Raw genomic sequence first — 24610 nt, 5'->3', positions numbered from 1 at the left:
GCCTGCAGCAGAACGCCCGTTGGCATTAATTAATTACATGAGTCATAAATAGCTCCAGGCTTCTAACCAGAGGAGCCCAGCCTCAGCCAGCCAGTGATGCATTCTAGCATGACCTTGCAAGGATGCGCCAGTTCCCTCCCAGCCCCCTTTTATATACATTATTTATCTTCTGCTCAGGGAAGCTGCCCTCTCGCAAAGTGGCTTCATTAACTTTTGCAATAGGATCTAAACGACGGGCTGTTAATGAATATGGCTGCAGTTAGGCAGGCTGGCTTGCAGGCGCCATCCCCTTGTAGGGAGACCGATGTGCCGTGTGTGCGTTTCCAGGCGGTGGGACTCTGCGATAGCTGTGCTGGGCGGCAGTGTTCCCACTTGGAAAGCCGACAAAGCACGGCTACTGGTAGGAGGGCATCAAGTCAGAAAACTCGGGTTTCATCGTTCTCGTTCCCGTTGTGCAGCTACGACCAGTGCTGTCGGGCCAAAGGCTTTGCCTAGCGGAGGGCAGGACCTGAGCCGTCAGAGCACAGAGCACAATGGAGATGCCTTGGTTATGCTGTTCCAGTCTGAGGCTCCCCTGTGGTCAGAGGTGGGGTGTGTGTGCAGATGCGCTGGCAGCACACGTTTGCTGATAGCATGCCTGCGTTACCCCAGGCTCCAGCTGGTATTTTGCTTTCAGCCGAACTAATCGGAATTTTATTTAATAATCCTTTGTTCTACCCGTTCCGCAGAGTTAAACATACACTCCTATTTGTGCTAATAAATGGTTGTGCAGGCCGGTACCTTCCCACACTGCTCAGAAAATAGATTCTGTAGGATGAGTTGCGTTTAGGAGTTTAAATTACTTCTGTCTTGAAGAATATCCGTGAAAAAGTCTCCCTGGCCTAGCTGGTGCTGAAAGCCCAAGGGAGCGTGTGACCCAACAGCTGAGTGATTTGTGTCTCCCACAAAAGCACTAGATGCTTTAGCTTTGTGCTTGTCTAGTCCCAGGAAGCTGGGGATGCTTTATGCACCACTTCATATGGAGCAATATGTATTTCTTCTAGGGTGGCTAGCTGCTAGCTGATCGCCTCCTTAGAACATCCGAGTCGCGTACCAAAATCTTGCTCCGGTTGGGAGCAAAGTGACTCGTCTCTTTGGAGAGCGGAGAGAGGGAGCAGCAATTCACAGCTGAAAGACAGCGGCAGCTCCTTCCCCTTGAGAGCAGGGTCGGGCCAGGCAGGCAGCTGGCCTCGGAGAGATGCTGGTTTGGCAGCCCCTCTGCCTTGCCTCCTCCTGTGTCCCGGGCAGTGGCTACGTGCCCTGCGTCGCAGCTGGCCAAGCAGCACAGCGCTGGCACAGAGGCAGCTGAGGCAGCTGCCTGCATCTCCGGAGACGAGGCTTGGCTGCCTCCGGGCTTTTATTTATTTCGCTTAGTGAAAAAACGAAGGTTGTGGTGAATAAATAAAAATGTGAAGAAATGCAAAGGTACCGCCTGACCAAAATTTTCTATTATGCTTCTGAAGAAAAGCAAGGCTTGCAGCAGGAAGAAGCCCACCTGGACTCTCACTGGGTTAAAATTGAGTGATTTTTGACCTGAGGTGTGAGGAGTGGCATTTGCCACGTTCAAACAAGGGAGAAGCAAATTTTGAGCACAGAAAAAGATGAACCCCGTCGCTTAGCACAGATCTGTGCATTAACAGCTTACAAGATTAAATATTGAGGGAACAGCTACTGAGGTACAACAGTGGAAAGCTGCACATCTTATGTCTGAGGGCATTAGGGGAGACTTTAAGCTGGGATGCGAGACTGTGAACTGGATCAGTCAAGGCAGTGACCTGCTGCTGTGCCCTGGTCCAGCAGCGGGACCAGAGCTTCCAGGCTGCAGGACTGCTTTGGGAGGGCTTCTAGGTCAGACAAGGCATAATTCGATGAGGGTCCTTCTCTTTTGAGGCCTGCATACAGGGTATTAAATTATGGGACTGTATCTGCTTTCACTTGGAGCAGGGGAAAAGTGCATTTACTGACTGATGTACCGGGACTACTGGAGAGCCTATCATAGCAAACAAATTTGGTAGTGTTCTCTGTTATCATTTCTGTCTTGCTGGGTAAGAATAGTGCAGTGGCTGTGGTATGCAGTAGTTCAGTTTAAGACATCTGATGCAGTGCCTCAGAGGGAGCTACAGTGAAAAAGAAAAATCTTGTCCTGGATAAGCCGCCTAACCCCTCAAAATACCGCAAACCCACCAAGCGCTAAACAAATTAACATCTGCCCTGTGTAGAGCCACCATTACCAACTGGACTTGCAGGTGAGGAATGCTTCTGGTATTCTGCAGCCATCGGTACCCGGGCCTTTTCTGTGTAACTTTTGTTAGTCAATTTAAGGAGATGGAGTCTTTTCCCGATATATTTTTAAGCTAAGGTGAAATCAAATGGCCAAAGAACCCGCATTAGGTGAGATCAAGACTGCCCAGTGTTCAGAAAGGGTAAGAACATCTTACCCTCAGCGAGGTGGTATGGGTATATATCTGAAGTAGGACTGGCAACTGGAACAAGTACCTAACAGGAGGTGGCTGCTTGGAAAATTTAGAGTTAAAAATACCAAACAAAAATCCACTGGGGTGAGAACAGACAGAGTAAGAGATTGTGGTGCAACATCACTGTATCAGAAATAAGCCAGTGCTTTCCTCGCCTCGGTTTTAGGGAAGAATCAAAAGCAGAAATGAAAGGCTGTAATGCCACTTTGCAGAAGAGAGGATTTTTGCCTTCAGTTCTGATCAAGCCATTATCGAGGGATACTGAAATGATCGAGGGGGCTCAGCAGTGAGCAATTAGAGCAACAGTGGGATGGGAGGATGTGACAGTTGAGCAGATGAGTCTGGAGATCAGCATTTGTATGATCTTGGGGAAAAAAAAGGAGATTAAATTGGGGTTGCCGTGAAAACACTTTCCTACAAATTATATTCTTCAGGGGGGAAAAAAAGGCATATTCACGTTATTTGCATTCGGTGAAACAGGAATCTGATGTGGCATTTGGAAAACCAGACTAGACAATAGAGGAAAAATATCTTTGCTGGAGCGTTTGGGCCTTGGAGCAGAGTGATGAGGCGGCGTTGGAGGTATTGAGAGAAGGCTGAGACGCCGCACTGAGGAGAACGCAGTGCAAGAAGTGCAGAAGGTTTGTGCTAACTTGCCCGCATGTGACAGAGATCCGTTTGGTGACCTTACCATAAAGGGGAGAAGCCTCTTTTTTTTGCAAAGGTGCTCAGTGCCTCTCTGACTAATTTTAGCAGGAACTGTGAGTGCTGGAAGAGGGAGGATTTGCTGAGAGGGTTATAAAGTTTCTGAATCCTCTTGCCCCTTCCAGGCAGGGCTGCCTGCACCGCCACAGTCCCCTCCAGCCTGGCAGCTCAGCCGTTTTGGAGGTGCTCTGGGTGCCTCTGCCTTTGGAGGTCATGCTGCGGGTGCCTCTGCCTCCCATCCAGCGGGCATACTGCCTACTCATTTCCCTGAGATCGCTGTTCTGCCACCAGCCAACCAAGACAGCATCACCTCTTTGATCTTAAGCGGACAGTTTTTCTCAGTGGAGCTGGCAGGGGTTGAATTACAGAGGCGCATTAATAGAAGACAGGGACCCAGCACATTAAGTGCAAAAAAAAACCACCCACCAACCCAACAACCAATGCAACACATTGATTAGCAAAAGTAGGCAGTTCATCCCGAAGGTGCTGTGACCCTTCTGCTGGATAATTTTCTGGGTCTGTCCAAATTAATCTACTGGCTCCATAGCTGGGCTCCTCCTCTTGGTGGTTTGGTGAGCGTAGCGAGTAGGTCACATTGATGGGAGCTCCTTGTCCTAGTATTCCCGGATGTGTCCCAAGCCTCCTGGCATCTCTGCAGCAAAGCTGAAGCCCAGCTCTTAAAAACTGTTGCTACATTTGCTCTAATAGGCAGTGCTAGGAGCCACGGGGATGAGGCTTCTTTGGAGAAATGCAGTGCTTGATTATTAATTTCCTTAAACAAGTTGTACTGTAAATCCCTCACGTTTGAGGCATAGCAGGGTCTGGGAAGTTAGCGGAGCCTTTAATGTGCTGGAGGTTTTTTTTATTCTTGTCTGAAAGATGTGCAAAAATCCGGTAACCTCCAAATGTCCCACTTGTATTTGTTTCTTAGTTTGCAGAACGCCTTTCACCATAGCAACTAGGGTTTGATTTCCTCAAGCGCATGAATTTTCATGGATTTGTGGCGGGGGGGAACGGACCCAAAACCCTGAGCTAAAGCGTGGCAGTGGCAGGAGCACTGCTAGATTTGGCTTGTGAAGGAGAGGGACCCTGGAGGGAGAGGATCTCAGCTGAACAAAGGCCTGCACCTGGCCCCAAAATAGTGTTATTTGCAAAAAATCAGGCCTGACAGATTAATTTAGACTATTGCTGAATGTCACCCTCCCCACTGCTGCATCACCCTCTGGCAGCTGAGGTGGCTTTGCTCCAGTTTTATGAAGAGCTGAGGTTTTGCATGGCAGCAGTTGGAGGAGAAGGATCGGCTGCTTCCATGCGCGGAGAGCTCAGCTGGAAGCCTTGTGCCCTTCCCACCTGTGGAGGTCAGAAGGGTGTTACGGGTGGTGCGAAGCATGCTCCCCTTAGGTCTGCAGATGAAACGCAGCTGGGGAGAGGCAGGAAAATTGCACACATTAGTAGGGGGGAACAGAGCTCCAAATGATCGTGAGAAATCGGGCAGAAACAAATGGACTGCTGTGAACAAAGGCAGGTGCAGGAGGGAGTGGTGGCATCAGTGCAGGATGGAGAACTGCCTCCGTACCAGCCCCACGGACTGGGGTTTGGGTTATGGGGGACTGCTCCAGAGCACAAGCCAGCTGAGTCCGTCTGTGGAAATAAAAGAAAGAGGCAAATGTCTGTAAAGTAAACCTTTGACCACACTTAGCACTCAGCCCCTAGCTGAAGTATTTGTCCAGTTTTGGGCACCGTGGAGGGGTGCAAAGAGCCCCGAAGGCAACAATAACGTAATTGGAGGGCTAGAAAACGTCTATGAGCTGAGTCTGAAAGACGTAGTGTTGGTTTGAGGCTAATAAAGGGAAGGAGGAGGACAACATGTAGGAAAAACACTTTAAGCCTGTGAAAGCTTTTGCCAGTAGTGGATACTCTGTCCTCCGTGCTCTGATGGTAGGGCAATAAATAATGGGCTTAAATTGCAGCGAGAGATTAGGTGTTAGGAAAATCTTTGTCACGGGAAGGATAGTGAAGCACTCGCTGCTCTAGAGGAGCTGGAGAAATGCGCGTCCCAGTTGTTTTGAGGGAGCAGAGATGTTAGTCCAGGATCTGCCACCAGTGAGCTCTTCCTGCCTTGGGGAAGGAGAGGACGGTGGAGCCGAAGACCTCTTTTGGTCCTTTCTTCAGCTTGTTGCTTTATTATTACTACGTAAAATACATGCAAAACACCCATGAGGTGGCATTTGTGAACGTACCAAAAGCTTCTTGGCATTTATGTGGCATTTACTTTGGCTCAGCAAAATAAAAATACAAAAAAGAAACCTTCCATCATATACACCTCGGATCTTTCTCTCTGGACTCCATACGTGCTTCTTGCTCTTACACTGGTGGTACTTTTCCAGATGGGGATTGTTGTACTGTTATTGCTTTCTGAGGGATGGCACCGGTGATTTAATCGGAAGGGCTTTTCCTGTGTCATGGAGGAGATACGCCTGACTTAACATCCCGTGTTGGGCTTGTGCTAACCCAAGATGCTCACTTGTTTGTAATTTCAGGTCTTGGTGGTTCCTGGCAAAGCTTGCGGATATCAGTGACTCAAGAAGTCGCAAGCTGAATGCGAACGATAAAGGAGGTGGTGCTTTGCCTATGATAGAGATCAGCTGTGCTCCCAAAAGATAGGCCGCTGGGACTTTTATGACCAGATTTTCTCTCTCCTGAAGTCTGCATGCTTTATTCTTCCTAAGGGGGATGAGGTGAAAGGGCCTCTGCTGCCGCCTTTTAAAATTTGCCAGAGGTTGAAAGAAAACGAGAGGGGACGGGCCGTTCCTCACATTATCTGGGTGGAAGGACTCGATGCTATATTGGTGATGGAGAGACACTCCAGAGCCAGCTGCGCACTTGCAGAACAAAACAAACGATCGATCTGCATACACCCGCCGAGCTTTGTGGCTGATGCTTGGAAGCCTTGGCACAGGCAGCGTGCTCGTGGTGACGGCCCAGATGACAACCACCTTCTCTGTCCTTCCTAGCCCTCTCTTCCACCCTTGCCTTGCGACTCTGCACAACGTCTTAATCCTGTAACGCCTGTGCAGTAATGGAAGCTGTTGGATGCCTGGCCAGCAGTCCTTTAAAAAGCCATGAAAAGGAAGCAGCTGCTAATTTAGAGAGGAGGTGGGGAACACCGGGAAGAGCCGCTTCTCTGGATGAGTGCCTGTCTACCTGCTTTTCCTGCACTTCTCATGCATTATTGCTGGCAAGCTTCCAAGCACAATTAAACCTCTGACAGATAATCATTGGCAGGGTGGTGTCCAGAGTGAATAATACAGGAATCAAATATTTCTTTTTTGGCACCAAACTGTTTCAGAAAACATATTTTGAAAGTTGAAAATAGAAGAAAAAAAATCTATTAATTGAACAAACTCCCCAGATCTTGGTGCGTTGCCCGGTTGTGTCTCATCTTCTGGGAGCCACCAGGGGCTTTGGTTTGGGGTTTGTCTGTCATAGTTTGGGGGAGTTTAGGTCGCAAATGGAAAGGGTTTTGGTGCCTTTCTCAGGACAAGGAAGAAGGAGCTCTCCCAGCACATACTGCAGCCTAGGAACTGGGACAGCTTCTGCCATTTCGTGCTGTGGAGGTAACAGCCTTCTGTAGACCGTTGGGGTGGTCAACAGGGACATGTTGGTAGCATAAATCCGCAAAGGCGAAATGGGCCACAGGCAGGCCGGCCCTTGAGGTCCTTCTTCTACCAACAGCTTTCCATTACTGAACTGTGTTCATGAGTCAGCCTGCCAAGGAGTGACAGAGGTGCTGCGCAGACCTGAGAGGCCCCGACAGGTCTCCGTGGGAGGTAGCGTGAGTGAGGCACGTTAAGCGGGTAGGTGGGATCCCAAAAGCAGGATAAGAGGCTGTGGTTTGTGCAGCAGAGGAGATTAATCAGAAGAGCTCTGGTGGACAGCATTTGCTGGAGTTCTGTAGACTCTTCTTAGAGTCCATCAGTGTTTCTGAGTGTTACTTTCACATTTCTAAATATTTTTCATTTTTAATCCATCCATGTTTCTTGCCATCAGTAACTTCTCCTCTGTCGGTCCTTTTCGCTTAATGCTGGTATCAGCTCTGTAACACAGCAGTTTGCCGAAGAGTCGGCGCATTCCCTGCTGTAGCTGGCATGGGTACCGCAGTTGTGCTTTAGCCAGATGATTTGGAAGAGTGATTGTTCTCTGCTCTTCTGTAGTGTTTTCCATCCCAAGCTATGGATGCATTATACAAGTGTTAATTCAAATGTAATATCCCTTATGAGATGGAAAAATAGCCTGATGTTTATTTGGGCAAGTCACAGCCCGTGGTCTGACTGGCTGAGCCCCTCTCCTCCCTTTTAGTGTAAGATGATGCATGAAGGGTTTGGGGTGTTGGGGTTGTGCTCTGCTGTGAGTACTGCCAGGAATATCCAGGGGAGAGTGCGGAGAATCTGAAAACAAACAGCTTTCATTGCTCCATGTTGAGGCACCTCTTCAGAAATGCCACTTAATTTTTGCTCCATGCTTGTCAGCGGGTGCCTGGGATTTTGTTTGCTGCTTTCCTTCCCCGAAGGGGATAACAGCACTGTAGTATGCTGATTTCTCATGGAAAGCAACCTCCCGTCCCTCCCGGCTTTCCGAGTTTGTTCCTTCATTCACCGCTGCTCCCAATCAGGACACGCTGGGGGTAGTGGCTGCTGCCAGGCGAGCTGGTAACTGTTGTCACTGCGTGCAGAGCAGATGAAGCTGTAAAGCCTGTGGCTCCTCTGAAGCCTGAGTTTAATCTCCTGGTTTGAGCTCTCTCCGCACTGCTGTCTGCTACTGGACCCTGATTGCCGGCGTGATCTTGCGTGGCCGCAGTGCTGGGTTACCTGTCAAAAGCGATCCTCCTGCCCATGTTCTTCCACGGAGGCAGAGAAGAGTGGCTTTCAGCCTGTTCAGTTGCCTTCCTGGAAGAGATCCTTTGGATGAACGCTTTCAACTCGAGGAAAACAGAGGAGAAGGGATTGCTGGTGTCCCGTCCTCAGCGTGGACTGCACACCAGGAATGACAGTGTGAGCTCGTCCGCAGCTGTAGGTTCCCGGAGCTGTGAGCCTCTTCCTCCTCGCATCTCAGAAGTTGCTAATTGCTGTGTTTGTTCCAGATACGGAAAACAGAACCCCCCCCTCAGCTCCCTGCCGAGGGCAGCCGGGTTTCTTAGGCTGATTGGTCACAGGCTAATGACATTACATGCCTCTGCTCGCCCACAGCGCTGATTCACCGGGGACAGTTTTGTACTGTTAATCTATAATACCCCTACCCTAAGGCACTGCTTTCTGTGGCTGGAGTTCACAACAAAGCGAGCTCCCTGCAGACTAGGGGGTTATATGTGTGTGTGTGTGTCTGTGTCTGTGTATGCATTTATCCTGTGATAATGCTGCTCTTTGGTGGTAGTTTTTAATTGCAAGGCATTACAGTGAATTGTTGTTCCCCCAGCATTTCTGAGCACCAAGGCTCTCAGCAGAGCTGCTTGGACATTTTATTAATTCAGGATGGGTCCTTTTTGGCTGAACTACGGTAGGCGACGTAAGGCTTTAAAAACTGATCAATAATCCTGATGGTAGCAGCAAAATCCAGGCCAGGCAGCGTGAGTGCAAGCCAGAGATTACGTGAAGGAAGTTTTAAATACCTCTTACTCCCTTCCCTTGTCTGGACTTATTTTGTCCTCCCGCTGCCCGGTGCCTCTCCAGGCGAATCCATTAATATTTCTCATGCTTGTTGAGCCCATGACAGGTGATTTAAAAGCACCAGTTTGTGTTGGCGTCTCCGCTCTTCATAACCGGAGCTGAAACGCGTTGCTGCTGTCCTTATGTGGATTAGCGCCCTGATTTATTACTGTTGTTTCCAGGTTTGAACACAAAGGTGCTGTCTCATTCTGGGAGGGTTGTCTGTGGGAAGCGAGCCCCCGAGGATGCCTGCTTGACAAATGCCCACGCTCAGGAACACAGCATCATTTAGACACACGTTTTAACTGCTTCATCGAGGAATCGTCCTCCTTTGCATTTGTTTCTACAGTGCTTCGGTAAAACCTACTTTACAGGCTTAGGCAGAAGGGGGAAAAAAATGCGGAAAAGAGGCATCCTGGTTTTGATCTGTTGCTCTGCCTTTGATAAGGAAGTTGTTGTGGTTTGGGGGCTGAAGTTTGTACTAGCATTTTTGGCTCAGGTTTGCAAGGAGCAAGCTGTTTGATGTGTGATTCTTTCTCTCCCCAAACAAGTCTTCAGCCTCTGTCTTCCTTTAGAAAATGATTGTCGCACCCCAAGGGAGCCCTGCTTTGTAATTTGTGGGTAATAGAGGGGAACGGACCTTGGAGGAAGAAGGGTTTCCAACGTCTGAATGGAATTGTCTTAAATGAGAGAAATTGGGGTGTTAGAAATGACAGGCACGCTGCTGGCTCTTCCTGGCTCAGAATAAAGGACTTTGGGGGAGAAATGGAGAAAAGCTTGCCTTCTGGGAGCTACCACGGGGCTGCCTGCCTTTCATCGTTACCTGTGCGGTTGTGTCCTTGGACCCAGCCCCCCAGAAGGGAGAGGAAGAAGGAGGAGTGCTGGCACACGTGGCCCTACAGTAGTTTGCAGCCTGATGTGAAATATAGGTTATCCATGGATCAGTACGCTCCCTCTCTCGGGGGCTTATGGCTTTTGGGGAAAGGCGGCACAGCTGCAGTCCCTGCCATCCCCTGCAGGTCCTGGGATGCTGCTCCCAGGAGGATGCTGTGCCGCTCTCTAGGCACCCGCTTCCTCCCTGTGGGAGATGCCGTGTCCTTCTAGGCATCCTCGCTGAGTGGTTTCTGAGTCTGTGGCTGTGAAAGATAGGGCACATCTCCTGCACGTTTGCTGAGAGGTGCTGGGTCTGAGGTTAAAAGTTAACAATGCTCTTTCCTCATTCGGTTTTAATTTAATTTGGGAAGGCAGCAGGGAGACAGAGGGCACTTAGTCTGTTAAGTGCTATTCCCTTGATGGGAGTTAGTAGCTTGCACGGCATGCGTGGTGTTGACTTCGTAAGCTGACCTTTACCTCCATCAGGTTGATTTTCATTTATAATATTTAAAAAAAAAAAAAAAAAATCCCAACCCCCAACCTCTTATTTATTCTTTAGGCAGCGAGGATGTAAATCCTTCAGTGTGTTCGGATTTATAGAATTACTGTGCTTTTGCTGAGCCTTGTGTCCCTCTCCAATCAAATGACATGGCTTTCGGTAACCGTGCGCGGGTGATTGCGTTTTTCCTCCCCCCGCCTCCCTCCTAGCTGCTCCTGATCCGTGCCTCCTCGTGCTCCCTGCAGCCTTTTTGGGGAAAGGTGGGCCCTTGGCATCCAGGGGAAGGGACAGGAGGGGGACTAGGCAAGTCCTAGGGTTATCGGCATTTGCACATGAAGCGTAACAACCTCCAGGTATCTTCTTTCCTGGCCCAGAATAAAGAAGGGTAAAATGCTTTTATAGGAGGCGTTTCATCAGCTGTGCTACTGGCCTCCTCCAAAACCGGAGCGTTTCCGTGGTGGCTGGGGAGAGGGGGGAGATATAAATATCTTTCTCAGCTCTGCTTTGGCTTCTCCCCAAGATAAATAGAAGTGAAAGTCAAAAGTAGAGGCTTGGCCTTCTGCAATCTCTTCCTGAGCCCCCGGGACCCGAGCGCAGGATGCTTTCATGACGGGAAGCCAGCTCCTGGTGTTTTGGGGGTCTCGGAGGATGATGTTTGAGGGGCCTTCCTCCCCACTGCCGGAGGCAGATCTTGACTGTACAGTGGCTCGGCTGTGATCCCCACGCCTGGCGTCCAGTGGCTTCTGTCGTGGGAAGCCGCAGGGAACAAAGAAGCATCGGTGAGAAGCCAGCTTGAAACGAGAGCAGAAAAAAATGTCTGTGGTTGTCCTCTAAATCTTGTAGCATGTTTACTCTCAGAAAGTACAGCTACATTACCAAAAATCAATAGTTCTAGCAGCGTTCTCCCTGGGAAACACACACACGCTCGGACACACGAGAGGTGGTAGGTCTTAAAAAAAGCCAAGGGAATACAAAGTGCTTTGGTACAAGGGGTTTGCTTCACTTTTAGCAGTGTACAAATGGAGGGCCCTTGACCTGGGCAGTGTCTTCTGGGACCTTCTGATTGTCTTTCTGGTCCGATGTGCCTGAGGCTATGTGAGGCAAGAGGGGCTGGGGGGAGAGTTTGTCTCAATAACTAATTTTTGCTTTCAAGTACATGTATTTTGTAAAAAAAACACCAAAACAAAACCAAACAAAAAACAAACCAAAACCAAAACCAGGTTGTGGTGTGCAGAGATAATATAAACAAGTATTTGAAAGACTTTTCCTTCGGCTGTTTTGTGTAAAGGTTTGACTTCCAGGGCTGCTGATGGGACCAGCGCATCCCAGCGTTTCGTTTGTTTTCTTCATGTTTGCAAAGACTTTATTCTACAGAAATAAAGCATCTCATCCGCCTTCTCTTTTAAAAAAATACGTTACAAATCCTAGTATCTCCTTGCTTACCAATGCACCTACCGCTCCCTCCGTTAGGAATGGAGAGAAATTATTTCCATTTTTCCTGGGTAGAGAATGCTCAGGGAAGGAAAGGAGTGTTGATAGGAACAACCGTTTTGACAGAGATGGGTGTTAAGGTTTGGGGTGAGTGGGCAAGCTGGCGGCAAGCACTGCAGCAAGCCCTGGAGAGCTGGAAATCATTCTTCCTTCTCAGATCAGCCAAAACAAAAAGAGAAAGGAGACCAACCCCTTTTTACTACCATCACTTATTAATGAGACATTTTATCCTAAGTCCTCTAACATGAACTACGCAGGCTTTTGGGAACATAATTAATCTTTAATTGTATAAATCTTTAATTATATAAAATGGAGTTTATATGGCTGTAGTCATTTCTTGTCTCTCTTTTCCGCCTCTCCCTGTTGGAGATGCTCCCTTAGCACAACTACTTTTCAACAGGGTGCCTCCCTTTAGGGCAGCAGCTGCATGGAGCCACACACACAGAGTGTCCCTTGAAGCCAGGCTGCTGCGGCGGGGCCTCTTGCTGGGACGGGGACCTGCGTGACCCCCGTGGCGGGGCGCCTGGCTCCTGCCACGTACACACGCGGATGAACGGACGGCAAGTTGTGGCTTTATATGAGTTTGGGCGATTAGCGGCGAATTACTTCAGGCCCTGTGCGAAGTAAGTCCTTGTGCCGGGGTCTTGAGGGACGAGCGTCACCCCAAAGGCAGGATGAGGTGCAGGTGAGCCAGAGGCTGCCCACCGCCTTTCCTAGGCAGGCACGCTGTGACTAAATGTTCCAGCGCAGAGAAACCCAGTTGTTCGCGGCGTTTGTGCTAACCCAGATGTTTTTTGCAGGAGCAGCTTGGGGGGGGTCAACTGCTGCTGGTGCTGCCACGCAAGCAGGTCCGGGGAGGAGGAGGTGGTCCCTGGCAGGTGGGCTGCTGGCGGCGAGCCCTCTGCAGCACGTCTGACTGCAGCTGCAGCCGTTTCAAACTGAAGCGGGGGCTTAGCAATCGCTGAGAGCTGGCTCGGCACGCATAAATACCCCTTCTCTTCAGAGATGCCGGTCTGACTGTCGTGTGTTGATGAGGAATTGCTGGCCTCAGCCAAATCCTGAGCGGAGAGTTGTCCGGATGAGCTGGCAGTCTGGAGCAGGGGCTGGCTTCATCCTGGTGCCTGGCATCTGGTCTGTGGCCCACGTACCTCGGTGGTGCTCCCTGGACGAAGCCTTGCTTGCTGTGCCCTGAAGATGGACAGGGAATCGCTTTCCCTAAGGCATTTTTCCTTCCTGGAGGAGTGACAGCGAAACCAGGAATCGTGCTGAAAGAAACCTAGCTGGTCACCTTGTGAAAAAGGGGTATTTGCAAAGTAGAATGCCCTTGGGAGAACCAACAAAAGAGCAGTTGTGCCCAGATCAGTGCCAGGCAGAGCCAAATGCCTTTTTGGAGGAGGCAAAGTGCAGCCTTTCAGATGCTAACTAGGTATTTGGGGTTTCGATCATTGGCTGTATGGAGGAATTGATGCACCATTGGCTCTAGGAGGATGTGTTGTAATTAATGCATCAGCTTATGCTGGCCGTTAGCATTTGTGCCTTCTGTAATGGGAGGAAGGGGTGTGCAGAAAATTCAATAGGAGACAGATGGAATGGACGTTTCGGAGATCTCTGTGGTGGGGAGATGTCACTGCTCGGGCCCCCGGTGACTCACAGCGCTCCCGTTAAGCAGAGTTTTGAAATTAGCATCTCCGCTGAAAAGCTTTTCCGAAGGCACAATTGATGTTTCCAGGTAGAGCAATTTCCTGCGTCATAATGGAACAGGAGGAGCACTTTATACGCTTGGACACGATGCCTTTCCAGCAATATTGCTGAACTTCCCTGTAAGAAATTCTGATGTCATTTTTTTTGGTCTGCTTCATAGATTGGATTAATCAGCAGAGACACGCCCTCAGGGTCCCAGAGTTGGCTTGCTTTCATTAATTTGCACTCAAGTCTTTGCCGAACAAAGAAGGATTTGTTGAACAAAGCGGGGTCAGTGCTGGGATGAAGAGCCTTGCGCCTCTAGCCTGTTAGTTTGAATTAGGACTGAGCCGTAACTGTTAAGTCCTACGTCCTGTGGCCTGGATTGGTAAAAACGTCCTGGCCTCAATCCTCACTCCTGCGGAGCCTGCAACCTCAAGAGCCACTCCGGGGTGGTGGCCTTCGGGGCGGTGAATAGCCTCCCCAAGCTCCCTAAATGAGCCACAGTCAGAAAGCAGAGTAAGGAAGGTTTGAGCAACTGCTGCTGTAGATAAAAAGAGGTGTTCGGTTTATACCCTGTTTGCTTTAAAGGCTAAGTGCAGTCTCTAGGGGGAAAAATAATTTAAAGAAGAGTTTCATTAAAGGCGAAACAAGTCTATGAGTAGAGGCTCTTTGCAGGGCCAGCTCTTGCGAGAGATCCATGGACCAGCTGAAGGCTGCATTTCTCTAGGTGCCCATCAAATGGTTTTTCTCCTTTCTTTCAGCTCTTCGAGAACTTCTACTTCGGAGAGGTGCAGCTGGACTCGGTGCGTCTTTCCCAGAGGTTCTCCTCGGACGCCTCTGGCTACTACGCGACGTCCGGGCAGCTGACTTTCTCCTGAAGCGGCAATACGGCTGCCGCAGCAGGTCCGCTCTGTGCGCAGAGGGATGCGACTCATTGGTCAAATGTTTTTATAAAACACGAATTTTGGATGGGAACCCGGGAATTCCAAGCAGGGATGCCTCATGACTCCTCGAAAGCACATTGCAGCCGGGAACCGTGGCATTTCCCTGCAGCTTTTCCTACACGTATTGCCTTCTGGTGGAACCGGGGTCCTTCTGCCTCCTTTTCCCGTTGGTAACCTAAATGTCGCAAAGTTGCCTGTCTGATGGCTGTTGCCTGTTTGTTTTCCAAGAAAACAACTAGAAAAACTAGTGCAGGTGGCTTTTGGGGCATCGCTGATGTTTAAGCGTGGCTTTATTTCAGAAGAAGGAAGTTTTGTCTTAAAATAAGTATTTAAAATCCAAGAGAGCTCCCCAGAGCATGATTTAACGATATTGAGGTCAGGCTTTGCTTGGATCTCCAGCAGTGTGCCTGTGTGATGTAGATCTCCAAATAAATTAATTCCCTTCAAAAGCAAAGTGTTTATCTCCTGTTGCATTGATAGTTTCTGTAATTAAACTTCCAGCATGCAACTATGTTAATAAGAAAGCATTTATGGTAAGAGCTTTTTCCAGTGACCGTTTTGGAGCGTGTCGAAAAACATATGCCTTGTAGGTGTTTTCTCCATTAAAAGAAGTGCAAAACTCTTTGATACCATTGTGAATCCTTCAGAGATCTGAAGACGACTGTTTTTTTTCTTGTAAGTCTCCGCGTTTGGTAAGAATAGCGACACAGGCTTTCAACTCACCCGAGGATGAACCCTTTGAAAAACGGAAGATGCTGGTGTTTAGTTGTTTTGCAATGACCTGGCGGCGGCTGCTGCTGCCCATTCCTAGTTGCTGCCATGAACGTGGAATGGCGCTGTCAGCGAGGTGGAGAGTGCGTTAGCTAGGGACGGGGCTGCTCCAGCAGCACCTGCTCATACTGGTAATCATTTTTTTAAGAGGTTTTCATCCCTTTTCCTCCCTCCTGAAGTGAGCCGGCTGTGTGGCCGTGCTCTGACTGCATGCGCAAACGGCGGCGGGAGGCGGTCAGGATTCGGGGTGGCTTTTCTTTTCCCCCCCCAAATGCATTGCCGGTTGTGTTTCCAAGACCAAATTGCCTATCTCTGCTTTCAAGCTTTCTTGCCAGGGAATCAAATCATCCGTGGTTTTGCCGGTTGTCCTTTACCCTGGAGTCCGCGCTTGTCCCCAGTTACAACCGTTGGGCTTTTTGTCTCTGCTTTTCCTTGCAGCCAAATGCTTTTGTGGTCTCTAAACGGAGGAGGAAGGGCCGCCTTCGAAACTGTTTGCTCAGCAAGCAGAGCACTGGCACGCTCGCTAGCCGGCCGATGCAGGGAGGTGCTGAGAGCACTTAACACCGGTTGCCGTCATCTTTCTGCCTGCCTGAAGAGGTACTTGGCAAATCTCATCAGCTGCCCAAAGAACAGACCTGGGAGCTGCTCACACAGCTCGAAAGGGGGATGCACCTTGGAAAGCTTCTGCCTGCTGGGGTTTTGACAACTCTCACCAAGAAGCTGAGCGCTACAGGACGCGGGGGGTGCTGTTTGCGCTCGAGTTTTGCTTAACGGGGCATTGGTGGCATTTCTATCACACCTGCTTTCCTCCACTGTCACCCAATACCGGCAATTTCGAGTTCTTCACTGCGGTGGGCTCGTAGCGCAGCTGGCTTTGGGACTAAGCCTTCACACCTCCCTAACGCGGGACTAGCTTTGACCTTGCAAACAGCCCCTCGGCGTGGAGGCAAACACGGCTTTTCTACAAAGAAGGGCCGATCTGAGGATACGCCTCCCCTTCCCACTAGTGTAGACATGTTTTGATGACTATTATTTCTGTGACCGTTTGGAAGTTGGTTGAATTTCGGCAGTAAGCGGCTTATCCCGCTGCTCTAGCCTGGCACGGCTAAATTCGTTTCACACCTCCGTCCCCAGGCAGAATTAAGGGATCTGGTCTGTTCCTCTCATCTGCGGAGTCGTAGGTTAGGCTGTGATCCAGCAAGCCGTTGTGTGTGTACTTAAATTTACACCTCGCTTGATCCCTTTGTATAACGTTAAGCACGCATGTGAGTCTGGTGGAGCGGCAGCTCTGCTTTGCCGGTAGCGCTTATTCTACAGACGAGAGGGGCAGAATTGGGTGTTACATCCCCTTACCCTTACGCAAGGGAGCTACTCATGTAAATAAAACACACCTACTGCTTTTTGGGGGGATCGGGGCCAGAAGAAAATGTACCGTGATGGATTTACCAAGGGTTTTCCCTTTTCTATCATTATTCATAGATATAATTAGAACAGTTTCATGCTGAGCACAATAAAACTGTTTTATGCATGGTCCTGCACTGATGAATGGAAACCCTCTTACACCTGGCAGTGTTATGGATTTGCAAGATACAACCTAATACTTTAGAATTTGCCTAAAACTTGTTAAAACTGAAATCTGCGGCTCTGCTTCTTTCCCCCATCCAGGTTGCATTGGAAGCTGGCCACCACGCTTGCAGATCCCCATGTCCTTATTGCACAGAGGAAGAAGAAAGTTGTTTTATACCATTGTTTTGCTCGGTAGCAAGCCTCACCAGAGCCCAGGTCGTGAATGCAGCTCATCGTTAACTGTAAAGTTGAAACCCAACTCTGTTTTCTTAAACGCGGTGCCTGGAAGCTGTATTTCCAACCACAGCAGCCTCGCTTCGGGTCAGCATCGCTGCTTCAGAGATGGTGCGTGCACCTGCCGTGGGCCGTAGCTGCTGGTTTTCCCGTAAGGAAACGCAGCCCTGTGTTTTCTCTCCACCCTGAAATCCTCGTAGGGAGAAGAAAAGCCACGTGTGTGTGTGCTGGGAGCTCCCTGGCTGCAGCTGCGAAGGAGCAGTGGGGACACAGAGCCCCGTGCCCCCATTGCTCCTTCGCAGGTGCAGCCGAGGTGAGTTGTCACCGGCCTTCCTTGCCAAACCTAAGGGGACGGAGATGTCTGGAGGTGACGGTTTGGAAGATGGGGGGGATAGGGATGTAGGATAGAGTTTTGGTGGAGATGGAGGAGGCGGGGGGGGCAGCGTGGCAGGGTCACGGGCTGCAGGATGGGGACATGGCAGGGACAGGGTGTGGTGCGGTATGGGGATGTGGTAGGGACCAGGGATGAGGGATAAGGGATGGGGGTGTGGCAGGCATGCAGGATGGGGATGTGGTAGGGACCAGGGATGCAGGATGGGGACGTGGTAGGGATCAGGGATGCGGGATGGGGACCTGGTAGGGACCAGGGATACAGGATGGGGACCTGGTAGGGACCAGGGATGCGGGATGGGGACCTGGTAGGGACCAGGGATACGGGATGGGGATGTGGTAGGGACCAGGGATGCGGGATGGGGACCTGGTAGGGACCAGGGATGCGGGATGAGGACATGGTAGGGACCGGGGATGCGGGATGGGGACGTGGTAGGGACCAGGGATGCGGGGATGGGGACCTGGTAGGGACCAGGGATGCAGGATGGGGACGTCGTAGGGACCAGGGATGCAGGATGGGGACGTGGTAGGGACTGGGGATGCGGGATGGGGACGTGGTAGGGACCGGGGATGCGGGATGGGGACGTGGTAGGGACCAGGGATGCAGGATGGGGACGTGGTAGGGACCAGGGATGCGTGGATGGGGACCTGGTAGGGACCAGGGATGCAGGATGGGGACGTGGTAGGGACCGGGGATGCGGGATGGGGACGTGGTAGGGACCTGGGATGCGGGATGGGGATGTGGTAGGGACCTGGGATGCGGGATGGGGATGTGGTAGGGACCAGGGATGCAGGATGGGGACGTGGTAGGGACCAGGGATGCGGGATGGGGATGTAGTAGGGACCAGGGATGCAGGATGGGGACCTGGTAGGAACCGGGGATGCGGGATGGGGACGTGGTAGGGACCAGGGATGCGGGATGGGGACGTGGTAGGGACCGGGGATGTGGGATAAGGGATGCAGGATGGGGGTGTGGCAGGGATGCAGGATGGGGACCTGGTAGGGACCGGGGATGCGGGCTGGGGGTGTGGCAGGGGCAGGGGAAGCGGGACGGGGACGTGGTCGGGACCGGGGATGCAGGGTGGGGACAGGGGAGGGACCGGGGCTGCGGCCGTGCCGCGCCGCGCCGTGCCGTGCCGTGCCGTGCCGGCGGCTCCCCCGCCCCGGTGCCGGCGCGCAGGTGCGGCGGGCGCGGCGGAGGCCCCGCCCCGCCCCTCCCGCCGGTGCCGCCCGGTGCCGCCCCGCGGCCGCACTCGCCGCCGGCGCCTCCCCGTGCGCACCGCTCCGCACCGCACCGCTCCGCACCGCTCCGCTCCGCTCCGCTCCCCCCGGCGCTGCGGCAGCATGCGGGGCCGCGGCGGGCACCGCGCCCACCTGGCCCTCCTGGCCCTGCTCCTGCCCGCCGCCGCCGCCGCCGCCGCCGCCGGCCCCGGGCCCGCCGCGGCGGGGGAGAGCCCCGGTAATTTCATGGAGGACGAGCAATGGCTCTCCTCCATCTCCCAGTACGGCGGCAGGATCAAGCACTGGAACCGCTTCCGAGACGTGAGTCCGAGCCGGCAGCGGGGGCGGGGAGGCTGGGGAGGGGGGGGGAACGGGGACACGGACGGAGGATGGGGAACGGGGGGTCGGGACGCGCCGCCGGGCACCGGGAGCCCCCCTCTCCCCGCCTTCCCCGCCCCGCCGCTGCGGCTGCCGCAGCGCGACCCGTCCCCCGGTTGCCGGTGGCCGGCCCCGCGGCAGGCGACCGGGGATGCTCGGCGCCGGTCCCGGTACCCGGGGGATGCTCCCCGGCTTCGGTAGAGCCAACGCTAAAGGACCACCGTTCCCGACGGTGGGCGTCGAAATCAAAACCGGCGTGGCTGACGCCAAGGCCACCCCGGGCAGGGCCGAGGGGGGGGGGGGGGGCGGGAGGGGGGTGCTGTCCCCTGCGCCCTCCCGTGTGTCCCCGTCCCCCCCCCGCCGTGTCCCCCCGTGGGGGCCCGGCCAGAGGTGCAGGCAGGTCCCGCCTGCCCTTCGTGGGCAGCGGCGAGGGCAGCGCCCGTGGCCTCGGCCCCTCGGTGACAGCTCGCCGTGGGGCAGGCGGGGGGGGGGGGGCACCGGTGTGCCGCAGCCGGAGGCGGCCCTGGCTCGGTGGGGTGGTGGTCCCTGGGCTCGGGGGGGGGGGGGGGGGACGGACGTGGGGGGACACCCACGGCAGGGAGGATGCAGACACCGCCGGGGCGACGGCAGGTGACCTGGCACATTTGGGGAGGGGGGGTCCTCTAACCCTTTGCTTTTACGCAGCCTTTAGGAGCAGCCTCGATGGCATTTTGTTCCAACCCTTCTTTTTTTTTTTTGGGGGGGGGGCGGGGGCAATTAGAGATTTCTCCTGGGCTCGTTTTACACCCCTGCCCTCACGTTACCCCCAGAGCGAGGGCACGGTGCTGCAACCCCATCCGGGGGGACCTGCAGCAGCCCAGCGGGGAGGGGGCACACCCCAAACCAACACCCCCCCCACCACCCCGAGACAACCCCTCCGGTCTTTGTTCAAATGTGCGCTCAGGTTCACCTTGGCAGCAAGGATGCACTGCTGGGAGATGGGCAGGGCAGGGGGCACCCCCCCCCCCGCAATAAACCAGTTAGGGGGACAGAGCATGGATAAGGACGCAAGTAAACATCCCTCCCCCCCCCCCCCGGAGACCCCCACCAGCAACATACCCGGCTGGCCAACACCAGCGTTGGGCATCTGGGACCTTGACCGGCTGCAGATGCTCGAGGGGGACCGTGTGCGGCTGTGCCCCCACCACGCTGGGCATCCCTGGGGGGGTTTGGGGCCGAGAGACCCCCCCCCCATCCCCAGGCACTAAGAGCACATGCGGGGCCTGCCCGGCTGTGCCAGGGCTGCCAGGCCGGGGGGGCTGCGGCCCTGCCGGCGGTTAGCAGGGATTAATAACCAAATCCCATGGATTTGTGGGGTTTTCAGCCGAGCGGCACCGGTGGCGGGGACCGTGACCCACGGTGTGGCGGGGAGGAGGCCGGCGGCCGTGTGCCGAAAGCCGCGCCGCAGGGAGCTGCCGGGCGCCGCAGTGTTACTAATCACGGCACAGGAACGCAGGCTATCGATTGCGGTGCAAACGCCGCTGCGCCGGAGCGAGAGACGTCCCCTCCGGAGCTGCCTCCTGCTCCTCTGCTTCGAGCTGCCATCCAAAACCCTGCCTTGCCCTCCCCGGGGCCGCAAGGATGCTCCTGCCTTACCACAAAACCCGCCTCGGAGCATCCCGTGGGGCGAGCGATGCTGCCTGCCGGGAGGATTTGAGTCCCCGCTGCCCCCCCCGCACCCCCCGGCATGCTTTCGGGGCCCCGGGAGAGCAGCTTTGCCTCCCCAGGCAGCGACGTCCATCTTATCCTGCTCCTTCTGGGCTTGCTATTGCAAAACTGGGGCAGCAGCACCAGGACTGTCACCCCGCGGGGGTCCCAGCGGGGCCTCGCTGGGCTCCCGGGGCCTTCCTCCACCCGATGCCTTTTCCATCCCTCTTCCCTGCCTTTCCCGACCAGCCAAGGGATGACGGGGAAAGGTTTTATCCTGTATAAAGGCTCTCCAGGATTACGGGTCTAGAGCCAGAGATGAGGGACCGTATTGGGGGTGGGCGCTGGTGACATCTGGGGCTGGTGTCGAGAGCTGTGGGCACCTCGGACGGTCGGGGTGCCAGGGTCCCCGTCACCGTGGGCCGGGGCCAGGGACTTTGGGCTGCCCCAGCACTGAGGGTGAGCGCTCTTGGTCTCTCTTTCTCTTTTTTTCGGTGTTGGCCGGGCCATCTCCACCGCTGCACTGCCAGGAGGTAGAGGTGAGCGTCGAGGGGCTGCTGGTGCTGCTTTGCCCTGGCGGCACCCCGCTTTTGGGGGGTGGGGTGGGTGGGTGGGGGTGTCCTCGCCAGACCAGTGGCCCTGAGTGGGGTGGTGACACGCCTGGCCCGGCGTCACCTCTCCCGCTACCTGCCCTCACCCAGGCTCTTCCCCAATTAATTGCAGGATGACTACATCAAGAGCTGGGAGGACAACCAGCCCGGGGATGAAGGTACCACTGGGATGGGTTTGGGATGGGGCACAGGGGACTCCATGCTAGCCAGCATGGGGAGGGGGACACACGCACGCTTTCTGCCCGCACAGCCCCCCCCCCCCCCCCCCGGGGGGGGCTTTTCCCTTCCGGCTGGGAGCTGCGGTGGGGCCGGTGCGTGCCGGGAAGCGGCAGCTGGTGCCGAGGCGGCCGCCCAGCTGCAGCCTGAATGGCGCTTTGTGCCGGGCCGGCTGGTGGCCAGCGCCGCCGGGGCTCCCCTGGGGGGTCCCCACCTGCCCCGGCCTCTCTCTGCCACCCCCCACCCCCCCCAGGCCTGGACACCACCAAGGACCCCTGCCAGAAGGTGAAGTGCAGCCGGCACAAGGTGTGCGTGGCGCAGGGCTACCAGCGTGCCATGTGCATTAGCCGCAAGAAGCTGGAGCACAGGTAGGAGGATGGCGGGGCCGGGACCGAGCCGGCGGCGAGGAGCTGGGGGAAAACCAAGCCAGGGGCTCAGCACCGTCCCATCCCGTCCCCCCCCCGTACCTCTCATCCCGTGCAGGATCAAGCCACCGGGCGCCAAGGGGCACGGGGGCTGCAAGCCCTGCCACGCCGCCCCGCTCGCCGCCGTCTGCGGCTCCGACGGCCACACTTACAGCTCGGCGGTAAGGATGGTGGTACCTCACCGCGGGGAGGGGGACGCGGTGTCCCCCCCCCTCCGCCAATGTCCCGCTGCCGCCCCACAGTGCAAGCTGGAGCAGCAGGCGTGCCTGGCCAGCAAGCAGCTGACGGTGCGGTGCGAGGGGCAGTGCCCCTGCCCGACCCCGCACGGCCCCGCCGGCGACGGCAAGCAAGGTGAGCGGGACTGGGCTGGGGGGGCACTTGGGGGGAGCGTGTCCCTGGGTCCTACCCGGCCTGACGCCGCTCCCCCCACAACCCCTCCGCAGAACCGTGCACCGGGCAGGACCTGGCCGACCTCGGCGACCGCCTGCGCGACTGGTTCCAGCTCCTGCGGGAGAACGCCAAGCAGAACGGCTCCGGCGGCCTCCCCGCCAGCCCCGCCACCGGTAGGTTTCCCCCCCAATCCCACCACGAGAGGAGGGGGCACGGGGTGCTGTCCCCAGGAGGGTGTTCTGGGCAGCCACGGGCCCCATCCTGCCCCGCAGCGCTGGAGAGGAGCGTGGCGGCCAGCTGCAAGGAGGCGGTGGGGTGGATGTTCGCCCGGCTGGACACGAGCGGGGATCTTTTCCTGGAGGCGGCCGAGCTGGCCGCCATCAACCTGGACAAGTACGAGGTGTGCATCCGCGCCTTCTTCAACTCCTGCGACACCTCCAAGGACGGCCGCGTCTCCGCTCCCGAGTGGTGCTTCTGCTTCTGGAGGGAAAGTGCGTCACGCCGGGGCGGGGGGGGGGGGGGGGGGGGGGGGGCGAGTGTACATCAGAGGGTTGGGGAGGGGATGCACGCTGTGGGGTTATGGGGAATCCATGCTATGGGATTGGGGTGGGGTGGGGGGGTGCTTGACGTGGGTGGATGTACGCCATGGGGTCTGGGATGCAAACTGGGGGGGGGGGCATGCCACGGGATGCACATCATGGGGTTGGGGGGTGCGCGCACCACTGGGGGGATGCATACCATGGGATTTTGGGGGGATGCACGTTGTGGGGTCATGGGGAATGCATGCTATGGGGTTGGGGGGATGCAGGTCATGGGAGGATGCGTGCTGGGGGGACGGGGCGGGGGGTGCACGTTGCGGGGCCATGGGGACACACACCATGGGTGGATGCACACCACATTGCGGGGGGGGGGGGGTTGTCCACACCATGGGGGATGCATGCTGTAGGGTCTGGGGGGTGCAGACTGCGGGGGACGCATGCTGTGGGGCCAGGGGATGCACATCATGGGGCTGGGGGATGCACACCATAGGGGAACACATGCTGCAGCAATTTTGGGGGGGGGGGGTGTGTGTGTGTGCATGCCGTGGGGGGCCATGGGAGACACACCATGGGGCTGGGGGCTGCCTGCCGTGGCGGGGGGCTGCCCGCCGACCCTAAGAGCGGCATGTGGGGGATGCTGCAGAGCCGCCCTGTCTCAGGGAGCTGGAGAAGATTCAGATCCAAGAAGCAGCCAAAAAAAAGCCGGGTGAGTGGGGTGGGGGTCCCAGGGCCCCTGTTCCCTGGCAGGGCCCCACACGGCCAGGCTGGGGATGAGGATGAGGATGGGGGGGGGCTCTCTCGCACTGGGTGTGTGTGTGGGGTCTTATCGCTTCCCCGCAGGCACCTTCATCCCCAGCTGCGACGAGGACGGGTACTACCGGCGGGCGCAGTGTGAGCCGGGCGGCGGGGAGTGCTGGTGCGTGGACCAGCACGGTGCCGAGCTGACGGGCACCCGTGGCCGTGGCAGCCCCGACTGCGGTGAGTGCCGGGGGGGGGGGGGGGGAAAGCCCCCTGCCCCGGGGAGAGGGGCTGCAGCCCCAGGACCCGGCCACAAACCTCTCTGCCCCTTGCCCCCTACAGAGGAGGCGGCGGGGTTTTCGGGCGACTTCGGGAGCAGCGTGGGCTGGGAGGACGAGGAGGAGAAGGAGCCGGAGGAGGCGGGCGAGGAAGGCGAGGAAGAGGAGGGCGAAGCGGGCGAGGGCGACGACGGCGGCTACATCTGGTAGAGGAGCAGGAGAGCCCGGCGAGCGGCACGGCGGGGCAGCAGCCCCCCAGCCGGGGGTCCCCGTGACCCCCCCCCTGGTGCCAGTGTGGCATGGGGTGGGTGCATCCCCCCCCCCGGGCCCCGTGGGGGAACGGGGCATCGGGGTGCTCACCCAGGGAAGGGGTGAGCGGGGCGGGGGGGGGCCACGCTTGTGCGAATTTGAGCTTTTTTTTTTTTTTTTTTTTTTTTTTTTTGGGGGTAGAGCCTTGTAGGCCTAGTGTGCTGCTGCGTGGTCTTCAACCGGGCAAACGGCGCTAATAAAGTGGGAAAAAAGGAAAAAAACAAAAATACCCCCATAGAAAAGCTGCCCCCGCCCCCCGCATCCCTCCCCACCCCGTGCTGTGCTTGCGTGGCCGCCCCGGCCCCCCCGGCGTTGTGTAGCGGCTGTGAAATAAATACCCCGTGCTGTGTCAAACGCTCGCCCTCCCGTTCCTCCACCTTGACATCCCCCCCCCATCCCACCTGTACCTGCTCGCCCTGCGTGGGGTGCTGGGTCTGCTGGTGGGACT

At 55.5% G+C, this 24610-nt stretch overlaps 3 protein-coding genes across 14 annotated transcripts in view; 2 read left to right on the top strand and 1 right to left on the bottom strand.

Moving 5' to 3' along the window:
• The window catches only part of ASCC1 (activating signal cointegrator 1 complex subunit 1), a 41172-nt gene extending 23686 nt beyond the window's left edge, over positions 1 to 17486 (top strand). For 2 of the 11 annotated variants that reach the window (XM_049811059.1, XM_049811063.1), the window contains exons 10-11: positions 16847 to 16963; positions 17055 to 17486. In XM_049811059.1, coding sequence (XP_049667016.1) covers positions 16847 to 16963; positions 17055 to 17384 — 447 coding nt within the window. In that variant the 3' untranslated portion in view covers positions 17385 to 17486. The other 9 variants (XR_007507340.1, XM_049811061.1, XM_049811064.1 and 6 more) reach the window with 9 other exon arrangements.
• Positions 1 to 18791, bottom strand: part of DDIT4 (DNA damage inducible transcript 4) — a 56358-nt gene extending 37567 nt beyond the window's left edge. The window contains exon 1 of one of the 2 annotated variants that reach the window (XM_049811091.1): positions 18775 to 18791. The gene's annotated coding sequence lies outside the window, so the exon portion shown is untranslated. The remainder of the gene's footprint in view (positions 1 to 18774) is intronic. The other variant, XM_049811093.1, reaches the window with a different exon arrangement.
• SPOCK2 (SPARC (osteonectin), cwcv and kazal like domains proteoglycan 2) lies at positions 18584 to 24285 on the top strand. Its single transcript, XM_049811098.1, has 11 exons — positions 18584 to 18913; positions 21187 to 21195; positions 21380 to 21425; positions 21737 to 21851; positions 21967 to 22069; positions 22151 to 22259; positions 22352 to 22471; positions 22571 to 22789; positions 23481 to 23543; positions 23678 to 23815; positions 23918 to 24285. Exons 1-11 carry the CDS (start codon positions 18716 to 18718, stop codon positions 24061 to 24063), a joined length of 1266 nt encoding a protein of 421 aa, XP_049667055.1. The 5' UTR covers positions 18584 to 18715; the 3' UTR covers positions 24064 to 24285.
• Positions 24286 to 24610: the final 325 nt, after the last annotated feature.

Source organism: Accipiter gentilis, chromosome 9 (genome assembly GCF_929443795.1).
Source record: "Accipiter gentilis chromosome 9, bAccGen1.1, whole genome shotgun sequence".
Lineage (NCBI taxonomy): Eukaryota > Metazoa > Chordata > Aves > Accipitriformes > Accipitridae > Astur > Astur gentilis.
This window is presented reverse-complemented; position numbering and strand designations above follow the sequence as displayed.

Coding starts and splice junctions, on each gene's coding strand:
- SPOCK2 (XM_049811098.1), top strand. CDS start 18,716: ATGCGGGGCCGCGGCGGGCACCGCGCCCACCTGGCCCTCCTGGCCCTG. Junction 22,070..22,150: donor GCCACACTTACAGCTCGGCG/GTAAGGATGGTG, acceptor GCCGCCCCACAG/TGCAAGCTGGAGCAGCAGGC. Junction 23,544..23,677: donor AGCAGCCAAAAAAAAGCCGG/GTGAGTGGGGTG, acceptor GCTTCCCCGCAG/GCACCTTCATCCCCAGCTGC.